The sequence below is a fragment of the Cyprinodon variegatus genome, unplaced genomic scaffold, assembly GCF_000732505.1.
Source record: "Cyprinodon variegatus isolate N-32 unplaced genomic scaffold, C_variegatus-1.0 Scaffold573, whole genome shotgun sequence".
Lineage (NCBI taxonomy): Eukaryota > Metazoa > Chordata > Actinopteri > Cyprinodontiformes > Cyprinodontidae > Cyprinodon > Cyprinodon variegatus.
In genome coordinates, this window is record NW_015151026.1 from 451,681 (window position 1) to 476,661 (window position 24,981).

A 24,981-nucleotide genomic window follows, 5' to 3' on the forward strand; every position below is an offset into this window, starting at 1 on the left:
GGTAAAAATCTTATGAAAAAAGGAACAGAACCATAAACATATTATTTCAACATTGTTGTAAAAACTGAACTGAACTGAACCACCTTAAACATAAACTGAATTCATTTAAACTAAAATAACCATTCAATTCAACATCCAACACCTAAAACCTTCAACTGATTACAGATGTGTTCATGTAGACCCTATGCATGCTTCTAAACATAAATTTCTCTGTAGTACATTGTCTAAAAATATAGATCTAATAGAGATTAAGTCCTCTGGCTTGAGGGGTTGGATGTTAAAGCAGCTGTAGAGCCCAAGTCTATAAAAACAGCCAATATATAATTTTCTCTAGCTGCAGCTCAACTCCTGGCCTTCATCTCAACACTTTTCTTTTAAACTGCATTTTGCTATTTACAAACGCTCTAAGGCCCAAACTAGATTCCAAAATAAATCCTAAACAAGGTTACAAATGTGGAGTATTTCATCCCTTTATACACCTTAAGCCCACTGGCTTGGCGTTAAAAGAGAGTTAGTACTGGAGAAAAACATTTCTGAGTGGATTATTGGTTCTCTCACCACTTGGAGCTTTATTTGGATACACAAGGACTTCTTCTTTATTGCAGCAACTCCTGTGCTGAAAGTCTTCCTCATGCTGGATGCCCTGCGTAGAGACATGTTGGAAACGCCCTCAAGACCGGCAACAGACCCGGACAGCACCACAGCACCACCTGCTCGGCTCGTGAACAAGGAGCTGATTATCTTCCTGTGGGAGGGACATTTTTTTTTTTTAAATCATCCACAGAAATAATATTGCATTAACATTTACATTAATCACCAACAGTGTCTGCCTGATGGAGTAACGCTTACTTTTGGGATTCCTGCAGAAGGCTTATTGCATTGGTAGAGGCAGGGTTCTGCTTGGCATAGTTCAACCATTCACGGGCATCATACTCCACCCAGTCAGTTCCATGACTGTGACCCAGCAGGAAGTGATTCTCCTTCTCACTCCTCAGAAGAAATGTGTGACCTGATGACAGTATAAAAGCAAGTGTTAGCCCAAAACACACAATAAAAGGTAACGGGGGGGGGCTTAATGTTTAAGGACTCCACAGCAATACTTTCAGCGTCTGCATGATGAGTTTATTATAACAGCCAGATTCATCACTTCTTGATTACTCTGCTATGTGCCATCTGTCGCCAACCTACACAGACATTACTAATACATGCATAATCACAGACAGTCTGGTCCCATTTTATGTGATTCAAGGGGGCAATTTTACAAGGCTTGCTCTGGAGCCAGCTCAGTGCTGGACAGCAGCCGATAACAGAACATACTGTTCCGTGAAATTATCATTGTGTAAATACAGAAATCATTTTAGAAACTAATAAATCAGGGAATAGCTGATGGTATCAGGATTTTAGTTTGTGCTGTGAATTTCATATCCTCACCTCCCCATGTTGCCTTTAATGTGGAAGCAATAAATGTCCCTGATCTGGACCACTTGGACTAGAAACTAATGACTAAGGGAAATTATGCATTCTCTGGCACCAAACTGTTGTACGTTGCCAACAAATCATTGTAACCCATTTATCATATATTAGAGTGAACTCTTCAGTCCAACTTTACCAGTAGCTTCAAGAGCCACTGACCTGCAACTTAAAGATACATTCCTATATCAGCATGCATGAATCAGCAGCAGAATCTGGTGATATATTAATAGTGATGTATCTGATATGGCCACTTAAAACGACCGGACCAAGAAGCTCTTCCCTCTGCCGTAGACTGAGCAGGCAAAAAGCAATACCATCTCACCACCATAAAAGCCACAGATGGCATAATGGTAGCAGTCGACCTGCTCCCTTCATCTCCTGTACAAAGTGTGCAACCTTCCTCTAAAGTGCAACCAAAGATTTTCCTTGAGTTTTCCCAGCCACATTTCCAGGAGCAACTTCTCTTGGATGTTTCACTGTGTGATTTTAGTGTGATGACAATCTGCTGTTGTTTGGTTCTGTGAGCGACTGAGCCGAAAGCCAGACAATTTGAACCATTTCCTGTTCTTTTTTTTAATCCTTCTCCCCCCTTTTTTCCTTCTCTCTTTCTTTTCTTTTGCCCATCAGTTGATTAAAATAGGCTTCCTGTTTGCTTTGGTTAGCCTTTTGTCTGAGCTGGGACATCTTTCTCATCCTCTCTGAAGCTTCATGCGGGTTGGTTAAACATGGCTGTCCTATTTCCTGTTAGCTCCTGTACCATCCTGTTAGCTGGGTACCCCTTTCCTCCCTCCCCTTGTGCAGTAGTAGTATTATTAAACTAAATAAATGTTTTAAACTAGAAATAAATTGTTTCATAATTTTTAGCTGTATAAAGGGTTGTTTTCTGTGGTTAATTTTTATTAGCCATCTTTTCTCTTAAAAAGTGAACTTTTTTTTTTTTTTTTTTTAGCTAAAACTATACAAAGAAATTTCTAGGGGTTTTGTTAATGATTAATGGCGACCACTTCAAAGTATAAATTGAAGTTGTTGATATTTACAGTGGTTAATTCAAACTTCCATACCTGATTTAAATATCCACATTTACTGGTTCATTAAAATAATTATTATTTATTGCTCATTCAGAATGTTCATTATGATCTACAAAGACTGGTAGTCATTAATCATCATTATCTAAAAAATATTTTCATTGTGAATACATTTTTATAACATGAGTAAATATATTAATTACTGTTTCAAAGTATAATTAGTACTGAGATCTAAAACCAACTCAGAATAACTGAGAGACATGTATTTATCACAGTTAACAAGTTTAACTTTCTTATAACAAGGACCCTCAAGGGGTTTATTTTTAAACTTAATGAGATAATACAAAATGCTTGATATTGTTTCTATGAACTTAGGTAACATGTTAAAGTTAAATATGACCAAATCAAGCTTTACAGAGACATATTGGCCACAAAAAGCTAAAAAATATATTCAAGCACAGTGATGGTTGTTTTACACAGGAAACTACTAAAGAGGAGAAAATATTAATGAAAACAATTTTAAAATATAACGGTGGTTGGTCATCCGTTTATTTCTGAAGTTAAAACTGGAATCTAGAGATAATGTTTAGATTTGCTGCGTTTCTATGCTCTGTGAGCAGAGCTGGTAACTTCTAACCAAGTAAGATTAGTTAACAATATTTGGCTACTCTATGCAGAAAAAAATTTAACAGAATGTACGTATTAAGTTTAAAAGCTAAATATAAAAATAAAACAAATATTTTAAATGTATTTAATTTGTAACTAGGTTAGTCATGTTGCATTATTTAGATTTTTTTTTTTTATTTTGCGAATTTTGCTTATTTTTTGTAAGATAAAATATTTTCTTGAAAAAAATAAGCTAGATAATATGTTTAGGGATTAATCAGTATTTGAGCAATCATTCCAATCATACTTTTTTACTCTTGAATATCTTTTTGGATTGATTTTTTTTTTATTTGAAGTTTGGTTTTCATAAGCTAAGAACGTTCCTTTGGCTATTTCACCTACTACTGTAATTTTCAGCATTAAATAAAAAAAAATATTCTGTAAATGTGTCACTTCCCCTACACCCCTGTACCTCTTTTTAAAATGCTTTGAAAAATGTATTTAAAAATAAACAAATGTTTGTGTCACTTCCCCTACACCCCTGTACCTCTTTTTAAAATGCTTTGAAAAATGTATTTAAAAATAAACAAATGTTCCCTTTGTGAGTGTTGTAAATTGTTGTTTAGAGTAACTAAACAACAATTTGGCATTACATTTGGCATGACACTCTAAACCCTTTATCTCAAGTAGAGTTACAGAGAAATACATTTCCCAACAAGATTTCTCTTCTTTTTTTTTCTTGCTGATCAAATTTTGTTCCATCTATAATCTATACAAAAAAGTAAATGAGAGTCCTTTCAAATCTCATGTTAGTTATGGTTAATGCTCTTCTGATTTGGGGAGAACAGGATAACCTCTGGTAACTCCACTGTTAATCTGAGCTGAATAAAATTTCTGAAAGTGAGGCCTTCAAATATTGTTCTAAAAGAACATCAATTAAACTATGTTTTAATTTATTTTCCTTCTTTTCCTTAATAGGCTTAATCTATTTTTTTTTGTTTTATAAAACAGGATAAGATACTTTCCACAGCCAGCTTTCCTACATACAAAAGGTTATATTCTGTCTATATTTGCTAAAAAGTAAATATTTGCATAATTTTCTTTGGCATCATTGGCTCCAAAACAGGAAATTGTATGCAAGCTGTTGGTATTTTGTCCCAACCTTTACTCTCTCCCTCAGCTGGTCCATAGTAGCTGAAGAGACGTCCTAAAAGTGTTTCAGGTGATCCTCCTGGCTGCAGCGCCTCTTCCTCCATCAGCCACAGAAGACCCCGTGCCTCGTCTGTTCGAACTGTACGCACCTATTACAAGGCAAAGTATTCACACATACACTTTAAAATCATCCTGCAGTAGTTGGATAATGCAATTTCCCCTTCACTTCTTTATTTTGATTATTTTTCTTTGACCTTCTTCACTTCTACAATGTACGTCTATAAAAAAAAAAAAACTCTTTCATTACACGAGTAAAGACAACCTTGCCACAAGGACGTTCCAGCTTCTTTTAGCCGTTTAATGGGAATGCATGGATGAATCAAGCATTTCTTTAAGCCTTTATCATTCATCTCCCTCATGGGAACTAAAAGAAAATATATATGATTTTCTCAGAGCTGGTTGCTGACCTCTGCAGTCAAGTTCTTAAACATAAGCAAACGTACTTTGCAGTATTTTTTTTCCCAGGCTGAGCTGGTGGTGAAAAACCAGATAATATTATCAGCAGTGAAAATTAAAATTTCTGAAACCCATTCACAGTCCGTGTCCTTCAGCTGCAGCTGCAATAATAGCATCATCCATTCAGCTTTTTATATTAAAAATGTAAATGTATCTCATAAAAACAGAGTAAACGAGGATTAAAATGAATACAATTAGGAATATATTTACCACTAGCAGAGAGTTGGGAGAAAAGACCTGCAGTGGCAGCGCTTTGAACAGAATGTGGAAGCTCTCTTTATGGGTAATCCAAGGAAAGATCATGCAGATTTAGCATATTTTACCTTATGCACTCTGCCTTACAAAGTTGCTTCAAACCCTTGAACTTTGAAACTGTAACGTTACAAACTAAACTTCATTGTATTTTACTGCGACTGCATATCATAGGCCACACAGAGTAGAAGGCAATTAACTGTGAAGTGGAATGAAAAATGACACAATACTATAATCTTTTATTACAAGCATTTGTATTCAGCTCCACTTATTTATGATTTTATAGCATAACCTTTCACTGCACTGGCAAATCTTGAGTGGTCTCTCTATATCAGCTAAACACATCTCAGTACAGAACTTTTGTTATCTTCGCAGCATCAGGGCAAGCATTTTAAAGGAACATGAATCTCACACCAGACCCTGATTTGGACTCTTTTATTCTACTACATAATCTCATCAGTTAATTTGTCTCTTGGATTAAGCTTCCCCAGATTTTGATGCCACTATTGTATTTCGTTATCCATAACCTGACTGTGCATTAAACTCCTGAACACCTGAGCTTTCTGTTGCATTTCATGGTATTTATGGTGTTAGTTGTTCACTAATGTTCTCTACCAACCCTCCTAGGCCTCCAAACAACAGCTGTAGATATTAAAAGATTAACCTACACACAGGTGGACTTACTTGATTTCTAAAATCAAGTGCAAGCATGTAGTTTCACACCCTGGAGTTTATTTAGGGATATTTAAGAGGTGAGAAGGATCATTTTCATGCATCATTTTCTTTATACAACTCCTTCCTGGAGTCATTAAAGATCAGTTTTAGACTGTGGATTTTGTTAAAGCCTAAAAAAACTCAAATGGAGTAGGGCTGCAACTAACGATTATTTTGCAAATCGATTAATCTGTCAATAATTTTTTAGATAAATCAATTAATAATCGGATAGCGAAAGGTTCCTTAAAGAAGAATCTTTTTACGAAATGAAACCAGGTGGAACTAAAACGTTTCCACTTGAGGAGTTCTGGATAGAGCATACTGACAGATGAAAAAGTTTTTCCATCTTAAATGCAAAAAGTTTACATATTCTATTTTGCACTTTTGGAATCATTACTGTACTAATAGGGTCACTCTGTCAGCTAAAGTCATGTTTCAGAGTCTCCACTTACCGATTAATCAATCACTAAATAAGTTGACGATTATTTCAATAATCGATTAATCACGGCTAATCTGATGAATTGTTTCAGCCCTAGAATGAAGCATAAATAAATGATACATTTTTGGTCAAGATAATCCAAAAAAAGACTAAATTTAACATCCATAACAGGTATCTAGGATAGTGGATGTGGTTAATTCCTGTAGCCACCCTAGAAACCTAGAGGTAAGCCAACAGAACCAAAAAAGTGCTTTAGTGTCTGTCAGGAGGCTACAATAAATACAGCGTTATCATCTGGGCACACTATACTGCTTGCAAATACACAGACAGTGTGTCAGTTTGAGGGAGACATATGACAAGCCATGAAACTGCCAATGAGTTGAACATTAAGGCAGTGATAACAGACATTTGAGCTATGACAGGATAAAATACAGCTATGATGAGGAAAAAAGCCTTTGATCAAAATTTCTTTTATTCAAAGCACCGGATCTTTAGAGCAGAGTTTTAAAAATCAGACTTTCAAAATGTCTTTAAAGTTACCATTTCCTTTTTTTCCCTTTTGGTGTGATGTGCTGTAGCTCACAGCTTCTGATGATGCTTAAATCAGAGCAGGGACCCATTTTAAAAAGCAAAGCACTCCAACAAAACATGCTGGAGTTATAGCAACCTGACCCACGGTTCTTTAAACTCTGCCATTTCTGTTTCCATGGTGCAGATCACAGGCTGCAGAGGCCAAACATCGATTTTCCTTTCTTGAAGTCAATTCTCTAACCTTTCTTTTTCTCGCTCCTATTGCCTCTTCCCTAACCTCTCCCAACCGGTAGTGTATACAATTGAGAAATAATTTTTTTAAAAACATAGATTTACTTTTGATTTAAGAAGGGCATCTGGTGAATATCATAAGAAAAACCTGTTTTCAAAAGGATTCAAAACCAAGCTGTTAGGCTTTTATCAGAATTATGCATTTAAAAAAAAAACAAGAAAAAGAGAAGTGCTATGGAAACTGGAAGTGCAGTGCAAAGAAAAAAAAAAATGGCTCTTTACTTACAATTGCATGGCTTGAGGTTTGGTCTATCACCGCCACTGAAAGGGAAGTGCTGGGTTCAGTGTCTTCTAAGGCGAGTTCAATGTTTTCCTGCAGGAAGACAGATGAGTAAACAAAGACTCAATAATAATGCAGCTAAACATCCAAAAAACACATGATCTAAGGAGAAGATAAATGGGTTTCCTCTTTTTAAACATGTCCGAGTTATTTTTTTAATACTTCAAGTCTTGTAGAAGGTTCAAACAAAGGTCAGCCTAATAACATGGGTGAAACCTCTCTATGAGCAGAAATGAACCAAACTAATCTGGAAAATATTTCTTTTCTACAAATAGATCATGAAGAAACGGCTTTTTTTTCTTGGTGTCTGTTTGGTTAAGGCTCTGATTCATAATCTAACAGGAAAAAGAGCAATTTTTACTGATTATTAGGGACAGGGAGGCTGGTTTTGTTATTCAAAAAATTCAAAGTAGTTGTAGGATAAAGCCTCAGGAACACTTCAAAAACAATCTAGAAAAAAGGTGAAAATTTCTTAAATTAGGTGTATTTAGCCTCAATTTGAGTAGGTAAATAACATAATTTGCCAATGCAATTTTCATTTTTACTCTTAAAATAAGATAATTAAATAATATGCACTTGAAATAAGACAATGCAATTATTTTTTCTGATTTTATTTATAAATTGTCTTGTTCCATTGGCAAAGTTTCTCAATTAACTTCTTATGTTACGAAAAAAATGCAGTTATTTTAAGAAAAAATTACTTATTTAGATTAACATTTTTTGTTGCTAAACACTAAAGCTTTCCATCCAATTAGTCCACCCAAGAGCAGAATCTATTTGAAGCTTCGGATTCTGTACTGTGGCATCAAATAAACTCTAAATAATTAAAATGACTTGATTCTAGAGTGTGAAACGTTCAATTGAATAAATCAATGAATGTTTGTGAAGCCGATTAATAAGTTCTAAATCTGGTCAGAACGTGATTTTAATCCTTCTCTATGATGCAATGAATGGATCCAAAAGGATAACTGAAACTAATTAGGGGGGAAGATTTAAATAAGAACGTACCATTATTTTGATTTTTAAAATCACCAAACATCACTGTAAAAAAAATCTTCTGCTTTGTGATCTGATCATCTAATGGTCAAATGCTTCAGATGAAGATAAGGATGGCCTAAAATTAGCTGCAAGGAGCATCTTCAGGTCTGCTGATGTTACTATGACTCTGCAGATACTTTAACTGCTGTTTAATAATAGTAACTGTAACAATAGTACAGAAATCATAAATGTCCAATCAGAAAATATGAGAGGTAACATTTTTCTTGCTTAGTATAAATCCAGATTCTGAAGCTAACCAAGAAAGAACAGGATGATAAAGAAATTTATTGAGTCCAGATTCAAAATGTGAGTATATGTTTATTTAAAACCTTTAAAAGTGCTTCACTTTTATATGAAACAGTTACTCTGAAGGGGAAAGCTTTACATGATGTTTTCTCAGTACAGGGTTCAAACAGGAAGATCATTCCTGGTGGACAACCTCAATTTCCTGCATTAGTAATCACAGGTTTTTCCAGAAGTAACCAACCGACGCAAACATAACGATTTAAAGGTCAGTAAAATATCATTGCCATGAACTGCCGTGACGTTTCTAAGATTGAAGAGATTTTTGAAATGGTTAAAATGTAATTTATTCTTGGCTCTATCAAACTAGCGTTTAGCTTCAGCCTCCAGGACAAAATAATCTGTTGCAGTTAAAGGTTATTCATGAACAAAATTATATTGCTTATTTTCTTTTATAGCCAAAGTAACTTGGAAAGGTGCTGAAAGGCACAATTGTTCTAAAAATGATTAGCTGCTAAAATTATAAAATGGGAATTTTACATGCTATGTAACTAAAATCTACACCAAGATAATATATTGCATTTCATTCAAGTATTTTTCCTAAAGGTAAACGGAAATGTAAGATAAAGAGGAAATTAATGAAATAAAATACCATAGCTGCTGCTGAGAGGGCTATAAAAACGGATGGAAATGTTCAATATTGTGTCTGTGACAGATGCTTTGGTACGGCCTAAATGTGAGCATGAAACAGACATTTGAGGAAACAGAAAGTTCCTCCCAACAGCTTCAGCTCTATTGCATTTCAGCAATAATTACCAAGCACACGACTGTTTTACGCTTTAACCTGCCCGTCACCCTCGTTTTTAACACTCACTGCTGACTTAAATGAGTCTGACCCAGTTTACGATGACAGGTTCACAGCTCCATATATTCTCAGGTTGTACTGGCAGCAACGCATTGCCATGCAATAATTAATTCAGCTGAAATCCCTATTCTACCAGGCAAATGACGTGGGTGGCAAAACAGGCTGGAAGTCCCAAGATCCGTGCTCACTGCATCTAAAGTAACGTTATCAGGATTCCTGGTTAGCTTCACTATCTTGTCAACGGAGGACAATTATTTTCAGGTTAGTGCAACAGCTTGAAAAGATGAATATATGTGTAAGGCGTAAAGTAAATCTCCAGCATTTTGTCCTTTAATAAATCCTTGAACATGAGTGTGGCCAGTAATAATGGTACGGTTCTGCTAGAATGAGCTCTGAGAAGGACAGAAGAAGAATGGTTCTTTCATCAGGAAGAAAACGCCACGGCTGTGCAGCTGGGCGTGTCTCTCATAGGCAGCTGTGAGTGACTTTACTTTGATCTCAGCAGAAGAGGTGAACACTGGCATCGCTAATGAGAAGGTCTAACACATGAACCACTTCGGGTTGTCACAGCTTGTGACAGGTGGGACGGCTAGCATTTCTGAAGTGTGAACACATTCACTATGGGAGCTGATATATATCGGGGAAACGGTGTTAGACAAGGTGGGCTGGGGTGGGGGGTGAGAAAGACAAGAAAGGAGACTGAGGATGTATATATGCACAGCACATTATCCCTCACGTCTCTACCTCTTTGTATCGTTCCAGCTCCTGAACAAAGGTGCGCTGGTAGAAGAGGCTCTGCAAGCGTTCTTGAGTGTAGTTGTGGCACAAGTCTTCAAAGGTTGCGCCGCTCTCGCGTTTAGCAAGCCTCGGGTTTTGAAAGCCCGGTGTGTCCACAATGAGCAGAGAGCACATGGAGTGCTGGCTGGATTTCAAGGCCCTTAAGCACACAGGGGGAAAAATACATATAAACATACACATGTACAGTAAACATAACCTTTATTGATTATATTGACTCTACGAAACCTTGAATGGCAGAACTGATCTTTAATGCTGAGGTTCTTTTTAATCAATGTGAAAAGAAGTTTATTTACAGCAACCTTTGATTGTACTAATTAAACCATTAAACACCATTTCAGTTTGCAGTTCAACAGTTTTTCCTTTATTATGCTCTGCAATGCACTTAATCTTTTCACCATGTTAAAATGATATGATGTTCTGTACAAAACTAAAGTTTGCTTGCTTTAGATAATTCACTTTGCTTCCCTTAGCTTCAAATAAAACTATATATGGCCAAATCTTCAATTACAGAAGAGTAGAAAATAAACACACTGAAGATGTAATAATTAATACTTATTTTTTTATACTTAAAGGATTCAAATGATGAAGCAATTTTAGCCCACTTTTCTTTGAATAATTGTTCTAATTTTGATACACTGGCAGATTTAAGTACAAAATTTGACTAGGCCCATACTAAGATCGTGAAGATGATCATCCCCAACTTGTGGCATCTAACACTTTTTGTGGAACACTGTTGACCCCGACTGTAGCTGAGCTTTTCTTAACTATTTCGCTCACTGTGCATATTTGCTATACAATTCTGGTTCCTTATCTACCCTATTTCCGGAGGCTAAAAGAAATGGAGGATCGCATCATATTTATACTCCTGAGAAATAGAAGCTCATCTTTCAAATTAAAATACATGTATAATAGTAATAATATTTTAGGGCTGCAAATAATGATTATTTAGTAAATCGATTAATATGTAGATTATTTTTTCAAAAAAACAAATAAAAAAAAAACAAAAAATTTTTTACAAAATCAAAGCTGGTGAAACTAAAATGGTTGCACTTGAGGAGTTCTGGATTGCACATATTGACAGAAGAAAAAAAAAAATTTTATCTTACATGCAAAATCTTTGCATATTGTTTTACAATTTTAATATAATTACTGCTTTAGGTGGGTTGTCTCTATACTCCAGTCCAGTTAACGATTAATTGATTACTAAACTAGTTGACGATAATTTCAATAAGCGATTAATCCGATAAATGGTTTCAGCCCCAATACATTATAATAATAAAAGTATATTTTACGATTACTTTTTTATGACACATTACCAACCAATTATGACAACAGGGATTTTCTTCTAAACAACATGTGGCTCTTGTCTCACTGAATAAGTGTGACTTAAATCAAAATTTCTGATTATTCGACTTCTGTTGGGTGGTTGTTTCATTATTTTAAGGCTTTTTGCACTTCAATTCTGCTGGAACTGTACATAGAAATAGGTTAGTGCAACCAAATATGTCCGCTGACCTCCATTACTAACCTGTTTATCAATGAAACTACGACTGCAAAGACTTCAGAGTAAAGCCCACACGCCATTGCTTCCAGACACTCCATCGCTGTGGATTTGGATCCTGATATAAAAGGCAGCCAGACAGAAATTATTGGTTATTTACAGTTTCTAATATCTTAACCATAACAAAACACAAGTAGCTCATCGGTGAAACGAGGAAATTAATTAGAGCCTGGCATTTGCTCCTAGGAAGAGGATTCAGCGTCATTAGAGACGAGCATTTTTTACCCAGAGGCTTTAGTATCCAAGCTGGGTTTAAAATTGTCTTTGTCAAGCTTTGACATTTTGGACTGGGGTGCTTTGGAAGTGGTCACATCTAACAGAGCTAACTCATGTTTGAGCCTAGCGGCAATGGCCACCTGTTAAGCTCACTTAATTCATTCTGCCATCAAACAGAATGGTGACTTTATGTTTAGTAGGGGGACATTTTCATGTCTGTGCACACACAAACTGGACAGCAGGTTTATGTGCAAGTGCAGGGACAGGGAAGGTGAGACTGAGGTCATTTCTGTCAATCCCCGCTGTGATGGACTTTTAACTGTGTCCTTATGCCCTTCAAAGTCTGTTGATGTAATGTCAGAGCACCTGCACGTGACAGAAATCAATGTGACGCAATTATAATTTCAAGGACAAAGAATGAAAAGGGATCCAAAATTGCTTGTCCCGACATACTGTGTGCACTCATCTGTCAATAGCCAGCGTGAATGTGTAGTATTCATTACTAAGATAAGCTTTACTTTTCTCCCATGCATGCAATTTCCCTTAGGTGATGAACAGACACATATGCGTGTGAGTGTGCGAGACGAAGTAGACTGAGAGTGACAAAGAGAAATAGAGTGGTGCGGGGGAATGAAAAGAGTATACTGGAAATGTATTCTGCTGAGTACCTGCATCTGCTGAGCCATTTTCCTCTGAAGCCTGGCGGATAGTGCCGGGTCTGGGCAGGGTGCCCTTGGCCTGATGCTTGAAGATGGAGGAGGAAAGCTCCTCCAGGGTGCAGCCCAGCAGGTAGGCTGCCTTCTGGGCCCACTCGTGACGTGCAAATTGTTTCCTGCCAGCTGAGAAGTGCATAAAAACGTCCATTAGACCTTCTGCAACCACGTTCCAGGTGACATTTGTGACAATCAGGTCTCTTAGAGAGCCTCTAACTAACAGTGTTACTCCCTTTAACGCTGTAGCATCTTTCCATATTAAAAACTTATTTTTTTAGTCATCCAAGGTAAACGGAGTGAAATTTAATTTCAGCATTAATACAACCATTATCTCTCAGATAACTGTTTATTCCATTGTCTTAAATGGGAAAGACGACTTAAAAACTGCAAACCTATTAATATAATAACAAACAGCTAAACTGAAAAGCCTTTAAAGAATCAGAGAAGCAGCCGACAAGCTTATGTTCACACTCTAGAGGAGCTGCAGAGATTCACACCTCAGGTTGGAGACAACTATTACGGAGGAGTGGTGAGAAGACAGATTAAAAGCTTGTTTACAATTTGTCACAAGCCATGCAGGAGAAGATGCATGGAACAAGGCACAGCACACTTCAGGTTTTCATTGGAAGAAAAAGAAAGAAGAAAACTGTTTTTTTGTCGAAATTAGCTAAAAACTAAAGGATGATTGAATATTTTTGCAAGGCATCTTAAAGTTGGCAGAGCTGATGAACTATTGTTTAGAGAAAACATGAAACTGTCATGAATAGAACATAAAGAGTTAACAAAAAAAGAACTGCACAGTGGGAATAAATGCAATTAGTAAAGAACACAATTAATTCACATGACAGGGGACTTCATTTGGGAAACACAAGCGTCTCTTTAATCTAGCAAAATAATGATAAGATCCAGACAGCGGTTCAAAGTTGAGTTATAATCCACCATGAACTGGTATCTTCTAAGACTTGGAGAGGGAAAAACTTTGGGGATTACAGAGAGAAAACAGTGTGCACTATCTGTTTCATCACTCCCACAGAACACTTGCGTGTCTGGTAATAGGAAGCCGAACGTTTGTAGAGTCAAGTAAAGACGTTTAAATATCTGCTTTGAATGACATGCAGCCCCATCAGGAATTACTTAAACCATCAAAAAGAAAAAAGGTTTGTCATCATAACGCTTTTTTACAAGGTCAAACGGGTAAAGAGTGAAGAGTTCCAACCGATCAGATTTATCCGTGTGTGCACATGTTCTACAACAATGGAGATTATTGGGTAAACCTTTCTCAATTAACACTTGTCAAATTTATGGATTGACGGTACAGTAAACACAGTAAAGCCAAGTTCTCTCATATGGCTCCTTGACAGCCATATGAGGGGACAGAGAGCACTGCTGCCCTCTAGTGTTACTTAGAGAGATTGCACTGCTGTAAAAGGCAATGCTTTGTAGTTGGCAGCTAATAGAAAAAATCAGCAAAGAAAAAAAACTTTTNGTGTTACTTAGAGAGATTGCACTGCTGTAAAAGGCAATGCTTTGTAGTTGGCAGCTAATAGAAAAAATCAGCAAAGAAAAAAAACTTTTTTTTTTCAGAAAGTGCATATTTTTTCTCATGATTCAAAATAACAGCTTTGTAATGTAAAATACGATCCACTAATTATCACTAAATTGCATGATTGTATAACACATCACCAAAATGTACAGGTTATTAAAAAGAAAATGGCTTTAACAAAAGCAGAACTTTCCCATACTTAAATGTCATGCCAATCACGAGGATATCAGTTAATTTCTGCATCCACAGACAATATCTGTTACTTGGAATGTTTTGAAATTAGCTCCTAATGATGCTGTAGTGCCATCAGAGAGATTGGTAGCCAGCTGGAGGGGATCACTGACAGTAATTGGGCAAACTAGTCTGCATAAGCGACAGCGCAGACCTAATGAAGGGTGAACAAATGTGTTAAAAAAAAAAAAACACACAATCTGGAGTAAATTCCTTGTCTTAGATGTCTGTCATTGTTTGGGTTAAAAGCTTTTCATTTTGATGAAAATCCTACTGAAAGCATGTTTTGCAAATTCTTAACATTCAACTTTTCACAGTAAAAATAACTTCATTCCATTAACCAGTTTTTGTCGTCTTTTATTTTACTAGGATTTTCTTTGACAGACCAAAATAAGAAGGAGAATGGTTCATACTTTCTTTTTTTTTTCCAACAATTAGAAAACCTGAAAAGTGGGCTGTGCCCCTTTTTATCAGTTATAGAACAAGGGCAAAAAGAAAGCCATTATCGAAATGAAACAATAAATCCAATTTAACATTTAGCCCAGGCAGTGTAAGGAATACAGGAAACATGTAGAAGATTAGATCAGGAACAAGATGCTATTTTTCTGCTAAACTACTCCAGACAAATTCTGCCAAAATGAGACTCTGAACATAGATCCCTATGGTGAAACATTATGGTGGCAGCATCATGCTGTGGGAATTGAACGACTTTTATAAACCGTGTATCGTATTTCTTTCTCTTCATAATTATGCACAACTAACCGAACAGCATTCAGTGAGAAATTCTGTCATCATGGATTTAATTTAGATCTGCACTGAAAAAAATAATTTCAAAATTAGGCTGATGTTAAAATTAATCACAATGCAATTCGTGTAATCATCTTGCACACAGAGTGAAAAAAACCTGATATATAGTCAAACAAAGAAGACATGTGGTCAGCAGTCAAACTGAAATGTGCTAAGTAAGCAACAGATATGCATCTTTGGTTATTTCCATGCATCAGTAGTATTAGCCTTATGCATAAATTTCCTTCTACAATTTGATTTTTTATTTAGAGGTGCAGATTTGTGCAGCTTAGTGTAATGATCTGTGCACAGTGCACCATCTCTTTCTAAGTGCAAATACATAATTCATGGAACTCTGTTACACATTTCTTGCATCACACAAGTGATGGTTTTAAAAAAAGGCAGCCTGAACATTGACACGTCACTTAAGAAGCTGCTGAGAAAAAGGTGAAAAGATTGTTTTTCTATGTTTTACAAATAGTTATTTTTGCTATGAATAATATCACAACTTATAAGTGATTCCCCTATGAAGGCCTTACTCTTTGTAGCTCCAGCGGCTCCCAGATGGTAGATGGCCCCAAGAACCAGCCAGAGGGCCCTCTGCTCATCCGTGCTGATCCCAAGGACCTTCAGGGCTACTTGCAGTTTGGAAAACTGCTGAGAGGCCCGCTGCTTATCCTCTGCCTAACAGATTTTTACAAAGATTACTTCAGCTCTGTAAGAGGTCAAAGTAATACCTTTAAAGGCCAATCTCTGCTTAAGGAGTAGCATTTACCTTGGTCTGTGGCAGGATTCCAAATGCATTGTTGTCAGCAAAGTGGTTGAGGTGCAGCTCAGTTCTGATGGGGAAGAAAACAGATAAAGGAATGAAAGCTGACACAATACCATTGATATGAACCATACAGAGCATAGCAAAATATATTTATATGCTTTGGACATTTACACTCTTTGTCCCATGCCACACAGAACCTTCCATATACGTTTGGTAGGTTGTATGTGACAGACAAAGTACCGCGTCTTTTTTAAGTGACATATTGAACCTCTTGAAGTCAACACTTTATACAACCAGTTTGTTTCTGAGGTCTTTGGGGGTACATCTCTAACACCTTATCCCAGTAATAAGTTGTACTTTTTCCATTTTTGCAAGATTAAGAAACACAGCTCTGTAAGCCATTTTAAACTTGTTGAAGTTGTGTTTCAAACTTTTCCTGCATTAAAGCTCACAGCTTTAACCCTGACTGTGTTTACTGAGATTTACACTTTGGTTATCCTTTTAATCGTTTTTAAAATAAATTTACTTTTCACAATTATGTACAGCTTTGATAAGGTCTGTCACAATAAACATTACATACAATAAACATAAATACAGTATTTTAATTGACTAAAGGGCAATGAAACTGACCTTAAAGCACCATCCACTCCAGCCATCAGGTAGTAAAACACATTAAAAGTGGACTCCCCCTCTGGTCTCCTTGTCAACCTCATTTTCTCTAAAAGCATCGTCTGTGAAGTCACAATAAAAACACAAATAATATTTAAAAAGTATTTAAAAAATGTATAACAATTTAGCAAAGGAAATGGGATTGAGGTTTCATTAAAGGTGTAGTGGAGGATGTTCTTTTTCTGGGTGGATCATTAAAATAAGTGGTCCTCCTAATTGTCAATCATTCTGATGATATGTTTATGTAAGGCTGTCCTACGTGCTAGTCCCCATTTTCACTTACCAGTGGTGAGTCTGACATACTGGAAAAATCGAAAATGTTTTTTTGGAGAGTAAGCTTAAATAAGCGATGCCAACGGCAACTTTTAAACAGAGCGTGCACAAAGAGAAATGGCCTCCTGCATGCTCTTGCACGCGTTTAATAGGTGTTCCCTCTCGGGAGAGGCTACAGGGCTCTGCATGTAATTTTTGTGGAGATTACATGCAAGTGGAGAAGGAGGGTCTTTTCAAAAATTTCCCGAAATCCTCCATTATACCTTTAAAAATACGTTTTGACAGTAAAATATCAGGATAATTTTTCAGTAATTTTTGGTTCTGCAGAAAAAAAAAAAAAAAAAAAAAAAAGGAGCTGGTAAGAAAAAAAAATAAAGAAAAAAGATAAACAAGCCTGTGGAGGCTGCAGAGGTGTTCAGTGTACCTGGATAGAGGCTGAGGTCACCAGGCCTGCCTGGTCAAAATCCAGGGAAACGATGTGGGAGAAGCGACTTGCATTCCCATTAAGGGACGTGGAAGCATTCCCAAAAGCCTCCAACACTGTATATACAGCCTGCCATTTCTCTGCTGTAATCAACCAAAGTGAAGGGTTGGTACTGGAAGAGCTCTTTGACATGAAGCATAATTTGAATGTTTCAAATTCGGCGTGCATCCTTTCAGACTTACTGGAGAATGTTTTGTTGGTGCTTCCAGCAATAGTAACGAGATACTGGAGGATATGCTGGCAGTTGGTGGTCTTGCCACTTCCACTCTTGCCAAGCAGGACAATGGACTGGTCCTGGCGAGTAGTAAGGAGGCTCCTATAGGCAGCCTGCGCCATGCTGTAAATATGAGGAGCAGTGTCCTCTTTTCTGCAGCCCTTAAACATCTGCATGACCTAAACAGAAAAGAAGATGAGGACAGAAATGGGTTAGGAGTTCTAGTCACATTAGCAAACATACTAAATTAACCTCAATGAAACAGATTCAGATGATGCATCCATGTATAAACTACGCTGCCTACCTTCTCAGAATACATAGAAGGGGCGCTAATTGGGTTAATGACCACCATGCTGGGTCCGGCGTGGGTGTGCATGAGGTTGCTGCCGTACCGCTGCCTCAGTGAATGCATCACGCTTGACTCGTTCAAATACTGCAGAGAGGCCAAGTCCTCCACTCGGTCAAACAGAGGTGGATTTGCCTAGAGTTCAAACACAGAGGCGGTCATACTCAAGAGCGTTTGCTTATGGATGAGGTTCAGAGCTCATGTAATGAAGTACCTTCTCTACATCATCTTCATCCACGTCCAATAACGATCCATCACTATCCAGGCAGATTTTTACCTTCCCCTCTGGCAGGCTGCCTTCCTCCGTTTTCAGGAGAGTGGCTACATCACCGCAAAGACCGAAATTAATTTATTGTGACACATGATCTGGATCTTCATTTACATGCATGATCACTTAATGCCGTTATACACAGCTTAATGCATGAGATCCAATAAAGCATAAAATGCAATTCATTTTAAAAACTACACTGAAATCCATTTGGTCTGATGTAATCAAGAGCATTCTGATTAACAGCAACATTTCTAAAAGCATTTTATGTGCTTCAAACACCCACATCTGTACTTTTCGCAATCAGATGTCGCCAAACGCTGCCCTGGCAAGGTGGGAGTTTAACATGTCCATGCATCATAACGATGCAGATTGTTTAAGAGTAAATAAATCATACAAACCCAAGGAAAATCCATCTTTGTGGACAAGCCATACTTTTTCTGTTTCATACCAGGCCTTCTCTGCTTTTAACTGCTCCTCTGTCTTCACCTGTTAAAGCAGAACAACAATTAGAGGGAGACATGTTTCTGAAAGCCAAGCTGAAATGTTTGAAACATCAAAACATAAAAACGCACCAAATACAATTTCTTTAGGTTTTGCAGGTTACAACAAGACTATATGGTGTCAGAGTTCATTGACATTAGCCGGTTCTAGTCAAAAAGCCAGTTATTTATTACCAAGAGGATCCAAATCAGTAAGATTGCACAAGTACAGACTAGAAACAGAGACGCACCAATAAATCGGTAGGTGGCTAGAATCTGGACATTTTCAATTCAACCAACATTGGCAGAAAGCTATAAAAAAATAAAACTTCATTTTATCCAATCACTTAGGGGCCAAAGGAGGCCTAGAGCAACAAGGTCACAATTAAAGTAACACTTTGGTATGGAAATTGTCATCATCTGTTTTCATCTTTAGCTGAATGTTTTCACATTTATTCAAAATAAAGACAGAGATGTTAAGAAGCTTGTCGAACTGTAAGCAATTTTAATGAGTCTGTTGTTGATTCAAGCTCCTGGAGGAAACACCACTTGCAGCATTAACAGAAAGGCAGAACATATTACAGCAAGAAGTGTGCCTGAATGGAAAACACACAGGTTGGACCATTAGTTAGTATCCCTGCCAGGCATGTACAACCTGGGCTGGCCACCTCCAGTCCCTTAGGAACCAGTGTCCTGCATGTTTTAGAACCATCTAAATAAAATTAATAACTCATTGAAGTAGACTATTGGGAGTATCTTGATAATAATACAGATATTAATTCAGCTGTCACCTCACTATGATCATTTCCACTCCATTGAGACTCTGCTTTCTTACATCATGCAGTAGCAGCACCCAGGTCCTTAGTAAAAATGCTAGAATGCTCCATCCTTACCCCTTTTTTTTCCCCCTGGAATAAAATTGCATTGGTATTTTTATTTATTTTTTTACCATTGTAAATAGAGTGGCATGATAACACCTCCAGAAAGCAACTCTGGTTGTTGGAAGGAATCCAGTAGTTGAAACCCTAATGTTGCTCTGTTTTTCCCCCAGTTAGTTTAGTCTTCATCTGTTACAGAACATGCTGGATTAACAAGCTTCTGCAGGCTTTTGAAATCTCAATTAAGGTCCAGGTTGACGTTCTCGTTTTAAAGCAGCTATCTGATTTTACTTTGCCAATGGTAATAAGATGATGTTTAAGCCACGTGATAATTGTCTTTTTATTTTAAAATGTTCAAACACAGCTTTAGGTTGTTGCTCTCACATACAGTGTGGCATCACTCATTTTTCAAATAGAAATGCCAAATGTATGGTAAATAAATTCTAACTTGTTTATATATATTATTTTAATCTAAGTCTCAAACAAAAATAGACCATAAATTCATATTTGGTGCATCTATAAACATAAATACACTTCTATAGCAGAATTCAGAGCATAGGCAGTTTCTTCCAGCAGGATTTGAAGATTTAGGGACCAATGATCTGTTATCCATTATTCCAAACATGACGTTTTGATGATTTAGCTTTAGAATTTTAAAGCACTCCAATCTTTAATATTTTTACAACTCAGTCAGGATAAATGTCACATCATCACTTATGAGGGATCTTAGACAACGGGATAAAAAAATATTTTCTCCACAAAGCCCAAAAATCACACGCAGACTTTGAAGCAGAAACCAGAACACATTTGGACTTCAAGAAGCTCAATTGTTGGGAGAAAAGTGCACAGAAAGCTGAAACACTAGAGGGGAATTTAGTTACGTAACAAAAAAGGAAAATATTTTGTCTTTCATCCCTTAGGGGTCTTCAACTCCAGTCCTAGAGGTCCGGTATCCCACACTTTTTAGATTTAGTCACAAAAAAATAAAAATCAGTTCATCTGACTGCTTACTGAAGAGGCATTTTAGCAATTTTATGCAGGTGCTTTGGACCAGTGACATATCTAAAAGTTCCAGAACATCAGATGTTGATGCCTGAAATTAAAGACCAACTGGTATGGGGGTTAGTATAGGACATAGTTAATATACACATGAAGTAAAATGTATTTTTATCTTTAAAATCTCCTATTTTTGCCAGATTCCAGTCCCATCAGGACACAAACACATGTTTTTGGAAATGATTTGGGGCTTTTTTAATAAAAGGCAGCATTGTCTCATCTTTTCATTACTCATTTTGCATTCAATGATATACTGTTTTATGTGAATTACATTCATGCCGTGAGGTGCAGAAAGCCAATTTAGGACAGTAGAGCTGCCCAGTCAGATTTGTTTATACTATTCAGGATGTTGAACATTGTCCAACTTCTTTTTCTTTTTTTTTTGCAGAAAGAATGTCTAAATATAGATCCAAAAGCATCCAGGCAGACATTTCATGGGGATATCAACTAATGAGTTCTAACTTTGAGAGAAGAAACTTGTACAAGGAGGGCTTTAGGGAAGTCCTGGGTGTCTAGGTGGTCAGACTGCTATACAAACTACTCTAACAGCTTCTCAAGAACTAAATCTATATGAGAAATCACTCTGAACAGGGTTTGCAATCAGCACCACAACCCGCTGTATGGTCAGACCTTGGTTGCAGCTGAGTGTGAAGCCTGAAGGATGGCCACAGGGTCCTCAACAAGGTTGGACTGGAGAAGGAAGGGATCATATCGGACAGTTAAATGTCAGCTTCAATTTAAATCTTCCAATAACTGACAAAGCAAAATCCACCACAGTAAAAAGTAAAAACTGGAGTATTGTAAACAATAAAAAAAAACACTTCAGCAAGACAAAAAAAAAATAAAATAGAAATGCAGTAGGAAGGCAAAACAACTATACCGAATTAGTGACTAAATCATGCAATTTTCCAGGGTGGCGTTTAAGTACAAAGTCATGTTTTATTCTCTCAATCAAAAGTATCTGTAACAGAGGCATGAGTTTTAAACCATTGAGTGCGAAACAGATCTCTTAATGTTAATACTGGCTGATTTTTCAGGTTCATCTGAGATGTATCGACTGGTCCGCCGCTGCAATCAGAACCACCTAGAGCTAAGGACCCTGATGATGATGGACTTGTTTTAAATAAGTTAAACCCTGCTCTTAAAGAGACTGGCTCACCGCTAGAGGGATAGAAAGAAATATTTAGGATGCCAGTAGTTTAAGTAATTAAGAGAAATATGAATAAAGTTAAAATGACAAATATTTTATATTGCACTCTGACAAACAACTACAGGTGCTTGGTTCTAGGTACTTAGAGATTCACTTCCATACAGAAAGCCCATATTCTTGTCTTCAGGTAACACAGAGTACATGTCAGATTAAATAATACTACTTCAGCGATACAGTAGCATCTAGGTGTTACTTTATTGTATGTCTCGTACCATGTCTGTTGGTTGTGCTGTTCTTTTTACATCTCTTTGCAGGTGATGAAGCAGACTGAAAATGTTTTATCATTATCTCCCTTTTATCTGCTCTTTCTTTTATCTTTCCTCTTTTTTTCTGTTTTTCCTCTTCTGTTCTACTTACATCTCAGCGTTCATATAATCTGTAAAATTCCCTGCATAATTATAATTTAGATGCATGAAACAAGCGGAAAACTATGGCAATAGCCGTACTGCTCCACTTGTGAAAGTAAAATCTGTTGGGCTCTTTTTGACATCAAGACAATTATTCTTATTGCCACATTGCCAGACAGGACACTGTTAAAAAAAAATAAATATGAGAAAATATTTTAAATATACAATAAGAGAAATCTACAAAAAGGAAGGTAAAACATTCATCACTTTCAGCATCTTTCCAAATGAACCAGATTATTCACTGTGTTTTCAGCACAAGCAGGGTAATGTCCTAAGAGAAAACAAATAGATGCATATCCCCCAGGCAAAACAAACTGGGTTATTAAATAAATAATAATATCATCTATAAGTTTGACTACTTTTTGGCTGTTTTTCCTTTTTAACCAATATATAAAGGAAAATAGTAAACGGAAATAGTAAATAGTAAAATGAAAGTAATAAACTTCATTACAGACCAAAAAACTTTATCATCAGGATTGCTTGTTTAGCCATGCAGAAAAAAATTATTTTGTCATAAATATTGGTTCTTTCTGACAGAAATGTTCTTGCGTATCAACAACCACACTATTTACTGAGCATGTATTTAATTTAAAAATAGACTTCTTGAATATCTATTACTACATGTTCAATTTTTAAATATAAATTTGTAAACTCATCCCTGAAAGTTTCAGCCTATTTGCTGCAGTTCCTTCTCCTGCAAACGTCGGCTCCTGCTTTTTCTACCAATTTCAAGATCTTTATTTTCCAGAAACTTTTAGTTTAGTTAGCTGAAAAATGTAACATGCACTTGTGTGATTTCCATTTGAAAGATTTATTCTTCGTTTGCGTCCAATTAGAGACCAGAGTTTGTAAGAGAAAATATCTTTTTCCTCCTCATGTATTATTCATGTTTTGCAGGAGCGCCGTCAGCTCGTCTATTGTTTTAAGTGACAGCTCTCACGTCAAAGGCATCCTTTCTATGAATCAGCCAGGTGCAGCTGCTCATTAAGGCCTGAAAGCACTCTCTTATCTACATACTTACATAACTCTTCTGCAAGTATTTGTTTAAAACAATGCAAATTAGAAAGGGAATCAATAATCTATCCTCATAATTCTAAAACATAAATCTGGTAATTTAAATAACTTAAAACATTGTGTGTGATTTGATGTTAAAAAATAACTTTAAACTAAAAATGTTTCATTTGAGATCCATTATTTCTTTTGTTTTTACATAAAAAAAAACAAACGACCTAAGAATTTAAGATTAATAAATCTTAAATATAGCTCAGACACCTATGATTAAACTGATTTTACTTCTTCCAGTGGGATATTACTATGATATATACGTAGAAATAAAACTATATCTAGATTCACAGACATAAATTACAATGAGCAGAATGTAACAGTGTTGAGTTTAGCCATATTGACACTTTCTTAAACCTGGTTAAGAACTCATGAATTAAGTAACCACCACCACCCTCCCTCCAGTGTAAGTGTCATTATAATTCAGGCCTCTGCATTTCCAGAAAACAGACAGAGGTCAAAGACCAGCAGGCAAATAGGCCACAGAGGGGTCAGCAGAGCAGAACGTGTTTAAACTCCAGCTCTCAATGCCCAGAGGAGTGCACTCAGCCCAAGGTTAAAGATGATGTACCTGAGAAACTCTGCAGCCTCTGGGCATCTAACCATTCAGACAGCAAACAAAACAGGAGCAATGCAGGATCCAGCAGCACACAAAAGAAAATAAGCAAAAGAAAGATGTGACTTTGAGAAAACAGAACATTGAAGCAAGAAGAAAAAATGAACATAAAAGGCTCATTGCCATAACATCCAATGTTAAATCAGCAAAGTGTAGTCACCTCACTGCAGTGCGAACTGAAATTCATCTGGCAAAATAGATGCAGCAAAAGAACAAATAATGATCTAAAAATGATTTATGTTGGGAATCAGTGTGCAGGGTCTGGAAAGCTATTAATGATCAAGGTTTTATAAATTCAACATTGGCATTAATTACATTACAAATCAAGATGGTTTAATTTTCTAATGTCTTTTGAACTGAAGTTTCTAGAATCTTTGTTTAAATGTCCCTTATCAGGCACTAAAGAAGCAACAGTCAGTCAAGAAAATGATTGTCTAATCCCAGTTCAATATTTCATCTTTCCCCAATTTCACATGGTAATGTTCTTTTAAATTAAACAGACAATAATTCTACATATTTATATATAGAGTAGGGATGCACGATATTGGGATTTTGGCCGATATCCAATATGCCGATATTTTAAAACTCGTGTAGCCGATAACCGATATCGATACCGATGTTAAAGCTGGACAAAAATAAGTAGTCATTGAAAATAGCAGTTTTGTTATCCATTTCTGACACTTTGAAAAATAATATACTCAAATATATTTTCATATGCTGATATCAAATTGATTTTTAAAAACGCAGTATCGATCTATTTTACTTTCAAAATCTCGTGAAATTTCATCGTTCTGTTACAAACTCTCGTGATATTTTGCAAATTCTTGTGAGATTTTGTTAGTAAAATAGATTGATACCGCGTCAATATATCAACATTTAAAAATATGGCAAAATTTCGTGAATTTTCGGGGGAATTCGTAGCATAACGATGACATATAGCAATATTTCATTAGTAAAAGAGATTGATATGG

At 36.4% G+C, this 24,981-nt stretch overlaps 1 protein-coding gene across 7 annotated transcripts in view; it reads right to left on the minus strand.

Moving 5' to 3' along the window:
• LOC107095792 (unconventional myosin-XVIIIa-like) overlaps window positions 1-24,981 on the minus strand; it is a 108,697-nt gene that overhangs the window by 65,286 nt on the left and 18,430 nt on the right. For 5 of the 7 annotated variants that reach the window (XM_015392090.1, XM_015392089.1, XM_015392094.1 and 2 more), the window contains 16 exons: window positions 21,346-21,405; window positions 18,701-18,788; window positions 18,246-18,352; window positions 17,990-18,166; window positions 17,654-17,864; window positions 17,412-17,554; window positions 16,676-16,776; window positions 16,049-16,112; window positions 15,813-15,957; window positions 12,669-12,839; window positions 11,752-11,842; window positions 10,170-10,362; window positions 7,226-7,312; window positions 4,267-4,405; window positions 850-1,009; window positions 559-745 (listed from right to left, as the gene is read on the minus strand). In XM_015392090.1, the coding sequence (XP_015247576.1) occupies window positions 559-745; window positions 850-1,009; window positions 4,267-4,405; window positions 7,226-7,312; window positions 10,170-10,362; window positions 11,752-11,842; window positions 12,669-12,839; window positions 15,813-15,957; window positions 16,049-16,112; window positions 16,676-16,776; window positions 17,412-17,554; window positions 17,654-17,864; window positions 17,990-18,166; window positions 18,246-18,352; window positions 18,701-18,788; window positions 21,346-21,405 (2,124 nt within the window). The remainder of the gene's footprint in view (window positions 1-558; window positions 746-849; window positions 1,010-4,266; window positions 4,406-7,225; window positions 7,313-10,169; window positions 10,363-11,751; window positions 11,843-12,668; window positions 12,840-15,812; window positions 15,958-16,048; window positions 16,113-16,675; window positions 16,777-17,411; window positions 17,555-17,653; window positions 17,865-17,989; window positions 18,167-18,245; window positions 18,353-18,700; window positions 18,789-21,345; window positions 21,406-24,981) is intronic. The other 2 variants (XM_015392095.1, XM_015392091.1) reach the window with 1 other exon arrangement.